The 6,553-nt window shown below is 39.4% G+C and overlaps 3 protein-coding genes across 4 annotated transcripts in view; 2 read left to right on the plus strand and 1 right to left on the minus strand.

The window, feature by feature from the left end:
* The window catches only part of zfand1 (zinc finger, AN1-type domain 1), a 4,314-nt gene extending 3,592 nt beyond the window's left edge, over positions 1–722 (minus strand). The window contains exons 1-2 of the mRNA XM_032504164.1: positions 565–722; positions 115–157 (exon numbers count right to left, since the gene is read on the minus strand). Coding sequence (XP_032360055.1) covers positions 115–157; positions 565–619 — 98 coding nt within the window. The 5' untranslated portion in view covers positions 620–722. The remainder of the gene's footprint in view (positions 1–114; positions 158–564) is intronic.
* A 314-nt stretch (positions 723–1,036) lies between these two features.
* Positions 1,037–4,124, plus strand: chmp4c (charged multivesicular body protein 4C). The gene is made up of 5 exons (XM_032504170.1): positions 1,037–1,434; positions 2,003–2,180; positions 2,754–2,862; positions 3,043–3,169; positions 3,631–4,124. The coding sequence occupies exons 1-5, from the start codon at positions 1,203–1,205 to the stop codon at positions 3,690–3,692; spliced, it is 708 nt and encodes a 235-aa protein (XP_032360061.1). The 5' UTR covers positions 1,037–1,202; the 3' UTR covers positions 3,693–4,124.
* A 207-nt stretch (positions 4,125–4,331) lies between these two features.
* On the plus strand, positions 4,332–6,469 carry gimap4 (GTPase IMAP family member 4). Of its 2 annotated transcripts, XM_032504166.1 has the most exons (3): positions 4,332–4,500; positions 5,404–6,168; positions 6,381–6,469. In XM_032504166.1, the coding sequence occupies exons 1-3, from the start codon at positions 4,470–4,472 to the stop codon at positions 6,383–6,385; spliced, it is 801 nt and encodes a 266-aa protein (XP_032360057.1). In that variant the 5' UTR covers positions 4,332–4,469; the 3' UTR covers positions 6,386–6,469. The 2 variants fall into 2 exon arrangements, with proteins under 2 accessions (XP_032360057.1, XP_032360056.1); XM_032504165.1 differs by having other exon boundaries at positions 5,404–6,469.
* Positions 6,470–6,553: the final 84 nt, after the last annotated feature.

Consider the following 6,553-nt stretch of genomic DNA (forward strand, 5'->3'; position numbering starts at 1 on the left):
ACCAATACCAGCGTTGGCATCGATACTATCGATATTTAGATCAATACGCCCACCCCTAATGTCTATATCATTTCAGGGTTTGCATGTGTGAAATGGGACCTGGGGGATTCTTACCAGAAAATACCACTGCAAAGATCACAAACAAATGGAAGAAAATCTAAAAAAAGAAAGTAGAGAACAAATACAGTTAGTATCTGAGCTGAATTCAACAACAAACTGCAAAACACAGACACCTCATTGTTCGCCAACTCTTCCAAAATCAAATAGCTGCAACATACTGGAGGCTGCAATAACTGCAATAACTTGATAAACGTTTCTATATACGACCCTTCTAAATGGTTAGAAGGGTGAACATCGGTGTCCGACCACGACTTTAACTATTTAGTAAGCGGTTAGTTGGCTAGCTAGTTACTGACCAACAGTAGCATAGCTAATATAAATGCCAGCTAGCTGCTAGCTGACAGGCTAACCAAGCTAAAAAACCGCTCGGTTAACACATGAGGCAGAAGAATATCATAGGCTAATATCTTTGCTCCAAGTCACTCAGATGAAGATGTAACGGACCTTTCTGATTGCAGGAATCGATTTGACAATGCTTCCCAATGTCTATTTCAGCCATTAGATAGCCGTAGGTCTGCGGATGTCAACACGAACTTTGACCCTAATCCCGACAGAAAAACTAGCTACGTCACTGAGTTTTTTTTCACTTGGTCTCACGCTTGGACTGCAAAAATAATTGTTTAACGGCCGATTCAATTTTGTGAGAAAGTATTTACTTCCATTATAATTCAGCACAGTTCTGTTTTGTTTTTGTTTTTTTACTTTTTCTTATCCGTTTATTTGCCAACTTCAAAAAGGGGAGAGGGTGTAAAGTGTCAATAATCTACTGTTCCGTTACCAGTCTGGTGGGTGGCGGTAATGCACCTTAAATTGGTTGTCATCCGCCAATAAAAATCAGAAGAAGAAGAAGACGTCAGGCGTCAGCTTTCTTTAACTGTCTATGGGTGTCAATAGGCTACGTCACTCAGGTACAATGGTGAAAGGTGTGTCTGATTTGAAAAAGCACAAAGCCGCCGAGCAGGAAAATCTGCTCGTAAAACACCCGCCTGTAGAAACATTGTAAAGCAGGACACAGAGGCTGGGGGAGCTCGCGAAGGCCTACACTGTAGTTCCCTACGCAGTTTACACCAAAAGCTGCGAAAATGAGCAAATTCACGAAACTATTCAAGGGGGGCGCCAGCTCGAGTTCATCGAGCTCATCGAGCTCCTCGAAGTCCAAACACCACCGGTCGCGGGGAGGACCTTCACCCCAAGAGGCCATTCACAAACTTCGGGAAACCGAAGAAATGCTGACGAAGAAACAAGACTACCTGGAGAAAAGAATAGAGCAGGAACTTATGATAGCCAAAAAGAATGGCACAAAAAACAAGCGAGGTATGATTTCATCCTAGGCTGAAAATATCTGTGCACCTGTTTACCTTTGACAAAATGATTCATTATGTTCTCCAGGGCTTAGAATTGAGTATTGTAAATGTTCTAAACGTTTTAAGGGAAATACCAAATTAAAAAAAAAGTATTAAAGAAGATGGTAAAATATCTTCAGATAGGCTAAGGCATCTAACCTGTAGCCACATACCACAGGGATTTGTTTTAAGGTAGGGATGATGTCTTCCAGTGAGCAAATTTAGTTTTGATTGCAGTGGCAAGAATAACAGGTTTGTAACAAGTGAGGTGACAAATTATATAAAGGGCATTGCACTTTATTAAACCCTAAAGTGTCTCTCACTGTGCAAAGGAACCTACAGTTTTCACTGCTTTTTCCCGTGTGAAACATTGAAGTGCAGAATTGCTCTCTGAATCACCTTAGACACAAATTAAACAAAGGGAGGGACCTTGTATCTTTTGTTTGTGAACGCCCAGCATTAGAGGTTCTCTACCAATTAGCAAATACCAGAGTAAAGGTGTGAAATCATCACAAAGAATCACAGTATTTCTGTATCAGCTGCTCTGCAGGCCTTGAAGAGGAAGAAGCGCCTGGAGCAGCAGCTCACGCAGATCGATGGCACGCTCTCCACCATCGAGTTTCAGAGGGAAGCTTTGGAGAACTCGCACACCAACACAGAGGTCCTGAAGAACATGGGCTTTGCTGCCAAGGCCATGAAGCAGGTCCACGAGAACATGTAAGAACATGGTCTTATAAACAACAACAAAAACAATCAAGATTTTGTTAAAACTGCATCTTTTTACTCGAAAGGTCTTGGGATACAGCACTATGGATCCCCAATATGTGCGTTATTATTGACCTTTGGTAGGAGACCTTACAGTGACATTATTTAAAGGCATTTTCTATTTCACCTTTGACACGAAAAATTGATAAATGGATTTCACCTAAACAAATTCTTATTTATAAAGCTAAAAGGAAAATCATCAAATAAGGACAAAAAACTACAGATTGGGGGGTTGTTTTTTTCCTGCCCATATACCAAACCTAATACCTTATGTATTTGTTGACTGGCCACATCTTCAAAATATGTAGGCTATATAAACAAAATTATTAAAAAATGAAAGTAAAATGATCATTATCAATGAAATTATTAGCCGCAGCCCATAGGTTCCATATTTTTCTTTTATGGCATCCAAAAATAAAAATAAAAAAAACGTGGGAGTTGTTTTTTAAGAAAACTCATTGAGTCAGGAAAAGTTTACAGTGATGTGTAATCTATGTTCTTTTATCTCTCTCCTCTCATTTTCAGGGACATTAACAAGATAGATGATCTGATGCAGGATATCACAGAGCAACAAGACGTGGCCCGAGAGATCAGCGAAGCCATCTCCGGCCCTTTTGGCGAGACTTTCGACGAGGTTAAGATCTTTTAGTTCTTCCTCTCATTATCAAATTTGTATTTCTTATAGCTGTCACTTCTTTTTTGACACAATATTTAAAATTTTGCTTGGTACTTCCTGTGTGTTGCCTGCTAAACTATTTCCGGCTTTACAAAAATGCATCTGACAAGCCTGTGTGTACTTTTTGTATTTTCTTAGGATGAGCTGATGGCAGAGCTGGAAGAGCTGGAACAGGAGGAGCTTGAGGACAGCATGAAGAGTATGGGCGGACTACCAAGCGTGCCCAGCTCCAAACTGCCTTCAGCACAGCCCGGTCACCGCGCAAGTAAGTGCAACACTGTACTAGAGGTCAAATTACTACAGCAGCTACTTTAGATAATTCAAAATGTTCCAGACATTTTTACATTATCACCAAATATGAAAACTGCGACTGCCCAAACTACAAGCATATGGCTGTTACTGATGATGGTGAATTGTTATTTATCTGTCTGGAATGCCACATTTTTACTTCAACTTCCCAAAGATGAACATTTGCTGCTTTTTGTATAGCAATAAAACCTTTTTCGAGTAGTTGGCTGTTGGGCAGACAAAATCCACAATTTTTAAAGACATCCTTTTTGGCTAGAATAATTTCTAATCTATAGCTGTGTCATTTTTTAAACATACAATTTAAAATTATTTTTGGGGGGCTATGTTATGCCTATATTACGGTAATTCTTACTTGCAGCCTTAACCCTGATAAGTATTTGATAGCATTCATTATTAACCGTTTCCCACTTTTTATAGCAACCAAGAAAAGGGTGGAAGATGATGACGACATGCGCATGCTGGCATCGTGGGCAACTTAAGTACATTAAGGAAACCTAAATGTACATAGCCAGATCTCACACTCTCTCTTTAGCTTTTTAAATTATTTCTGAAGGTTAATAGGGAAAAGAAGCATTATATATATTTTTTTTCTTATTGGCTTGTAATGGCACTTTGCAGGTTATATTTATCAAGAAATTTTAAGTGAAGGAATCAACACACTGTATTTTAGATTTATGTTCATGTATCTTTGTTTTCCTTTATTTACCGTAATCATTCTTATCTAGCCTGTGTATAGATGCACTGCTTTCATAGGCCTTATAATGACATAAGGATATGACTGCAATGTTTTAACACAGAGCAGAATGCTTAACTGTATTGGCTGTAAATAAAGTCTGATTTGGCATTAATGTTTTAAAAATATTGCTTACTTGCATCAACGTTTAACAATAAAACAGTCCCCAAGTGTCTAACGGTATTGTCTTAATTACTTTGTTTAGATTAAAAATGATACCTGTACATATACTGGTTAATGTGGACTTTGTATGGTTACAATTTTTTATGGTGAATAGTGTATTGGCAATTTTGTTCACATATTTATACGTATTACATAATATATTCTAAAATACCATTTTCTGTCGTTATCTTTCGCCTTTTTGTTGCCATGCTTTTGTTTTGAAAGTTGTAACCGGAAGCAACGTATTTACATCACTGCTTCTGTTCTGTTCAGGAGGTAGGAGGAAGTTCTTGTCCGGCGAACTAGCCGCCCAGAGACAAATAATACCTGAATAAACCCTCTATTAGGATTAAGACTGAGTATGGAAGCGAGTAGACCACTTCACACGGAAGGTGAGCAAACAACTTTGTTATCTGAAACTGTAGTCCATTTACGAGTTGTCAAACATAGATAGTTCCCGTGGCTATTAAAATTAGCGCGAAGTTAGCAAACTGTTGACAGGTTAAACATTACTCCCTAAACCGGAATGTGACACGTTTCATACAGTCTATTTGAACACGTACAGAGAAATTAAAACTATTTAACGCACTTTTGCGTTTTTATTAACTTAACGTTACACTGTTATTAACTAAGTCTCTTGTGCCGATATTCTCGTATGACTTTAGTAAGATGTCATTGTTAATTGATTGGGAAGCTAGCTATGTTCTAGGAAGTTAGCGCTATATCAATAGCACTGCCCGATTACGTGATGGATAAAAGTTTGTATTTGGAAAAGTTGGGTAAAATGACATCCAAAGTAATGTTACCAATACTAATTAACCAATTGGAATATCAGAAAAGTATAATTTAGAAAATATGATGTAGATTTAGTTTTTTTGAGTTTTATATGATTGCCAAAGTATATTACGTTGGGTTTAACTTAACTATTTGTCAATTAATCAATTAGTTGAAAACCAAAAATTCGACTATTTATTCATTGTTTAGGTACTTTTTAAGCATACAGTGAAATAAATGTAAATCATGAGTCATTTATGATAGTAAAGAGTGTATTTGGGACTGGGAGTGTGTTTAGGACTGTTGATTTGACAAGCTATTTGAATATGTCAACATGGGTTTTGGAAAATAGTGATGTGCGTTTTTCATTATTTTCTGACATGTTACAGACCAAACGAATAATTGAAAAACTATCCAGAATATTAATTGAAAATAAAAATATTCATAGTTAGTATATAAACTATTGTTAAGAATCTATAGCAACCTATACCAATACTGAAACATAAATGTAATGACCACAGCCAAAGAGGCCTCTGGATCAGAAGAGGAGGCCAAAAAGGCAGAAGCTGCTGTGGCTAACCGCCTGCCTGAGGTTCGTCTGGTGGTGCTGGGCTGGAGGTGGCCGGGGAAGAGCCTGACTGGAAACACCATCATAGGCCGAGAGGAGTTTCGCTTGGAGCGAGCAGCCGAGTTCTGTGTGAAGAGACAGGCCGAGGTGCTAGGGCGGCAGGTGACTGTGGTGGACACTCCAGGCTGGTTCTCTGCCCAGGATACACCACCCTCCTATAAACAGGAGTTAGTGAGGGGAGCATCTCTTTGCCCTCCAGGCCCACACGTCTTCCTGCTTGTCATCCCTGTGGGCATGTTCACAGACGTGGACCGTGCTCGCATCGAGGAACACGTCAGCCTCTTTGGCGAGCGTGTGTGGAAGCACACGATTGTGGTTTTCACCTGGGCAGAGGTGTTGAGTACCATTTCAATTGAGAGGTACATTCGCAGGGAGGGCAAGGAGCTGCAGTGGGTGCTCGAAAAGTGTAAGCGAAGATACTTTGTTATTAATAACTGCATATTCGGGGAGCATCCCCAGGTGGGCCGCTTGTTGGAGAAAGTGGAAAAGATGGTGGCAGAGGAGGGGGGCTACTACAACCCAGAGGAGGTGGAGAAGGAGAAGAAACCTCTGGATGAGTACCAGAATCCAGCCAAAGAGGGGCGGGAGCTGGGGGCACGGCCCAAACAGAACTCTGGGCTGGGTTTGTCCAAAGTCATGGAGGCGGAGCCGCTTTCCAGTGAGTGATGCCCTTATCTTGGCTCATTAGAAAGTCAGACTGAAGTCTTAGAATGTTATGAGTGTCTTTCTGTTAATTAAATGCCACAAACCTCTCTAACACCACTATAATAACAGTGGTATCAAAGTAGTTTAGCTAAATTCATCTGAATTAAGCTTGTATTAATGTAAAATGGGGCCCTAATAATAATAATACACCATGTTTGATTCTAGATTAACAAGACATGGCTGATGGAACTTCCAAACCACAGCTAACCGAGCATCTGCCTTACTGCGCTGATGGCAAAGCGGTTTATTTGACACAAAAAAAAAAAGTTAACTAAAATTTCACCTAATGTACATGAATCAGTGTGATTTTTTTTTTTTTTTTAATCAGACATCTTACT

The sequence above is a fragment of the Etheostoma spectabile genome, chromosome 22, assembly GCF_008692095.1.
Source record: "Etheostoma spectabile isolate EspeVRDwgs_2016 chromosome 22, UIUC_Espe_1.0, whole genome shotgun sequence".
NCBI lineage: Eukaryota > Metazoa > Chordata > Actinopteri > Perciformes > Percidae > Etheostoma > Etheostoma spectabile.

Excerpts from the sequence above, each read along its gene's own strand:
- gimap4 (XM_032504165.1), top strand. The coding sequence starts at position 4,470 with ATGGAAGCGAGTAGACCACTTCACACGGAAG. Across the intron at positions 4,501-5,403 it reads TAGACCACTTCACACGGAAG|CCAAAGAGGCCTCTGGATCA; the intron begins GTGAGCAAACAA and ends TAATGACCACAG.
- chmp4c (XM_032504170.1), top strand. The coding sequence starts at position 1,203 with ATGAGCAAATTCACGAAACTATTCAAGGGGGGCGCCAGCTCGAGTTCA. Across the intron at positions 2,181-2,753 it reads AAGCAGGTCCACGAGAACAT|GGACATTAACAAGATAGATG; the intron begins GTAAGAACATGG and ends TCTCATTTTCAG. Across the intron at positions 3,170-3,630 it reads ACAGCCCGGTCACCGCGCAA|CAACCAAGAAAAGGGTGGAA; the intron begins GTAAGTGCAACA and ends CACTTTTTATAG.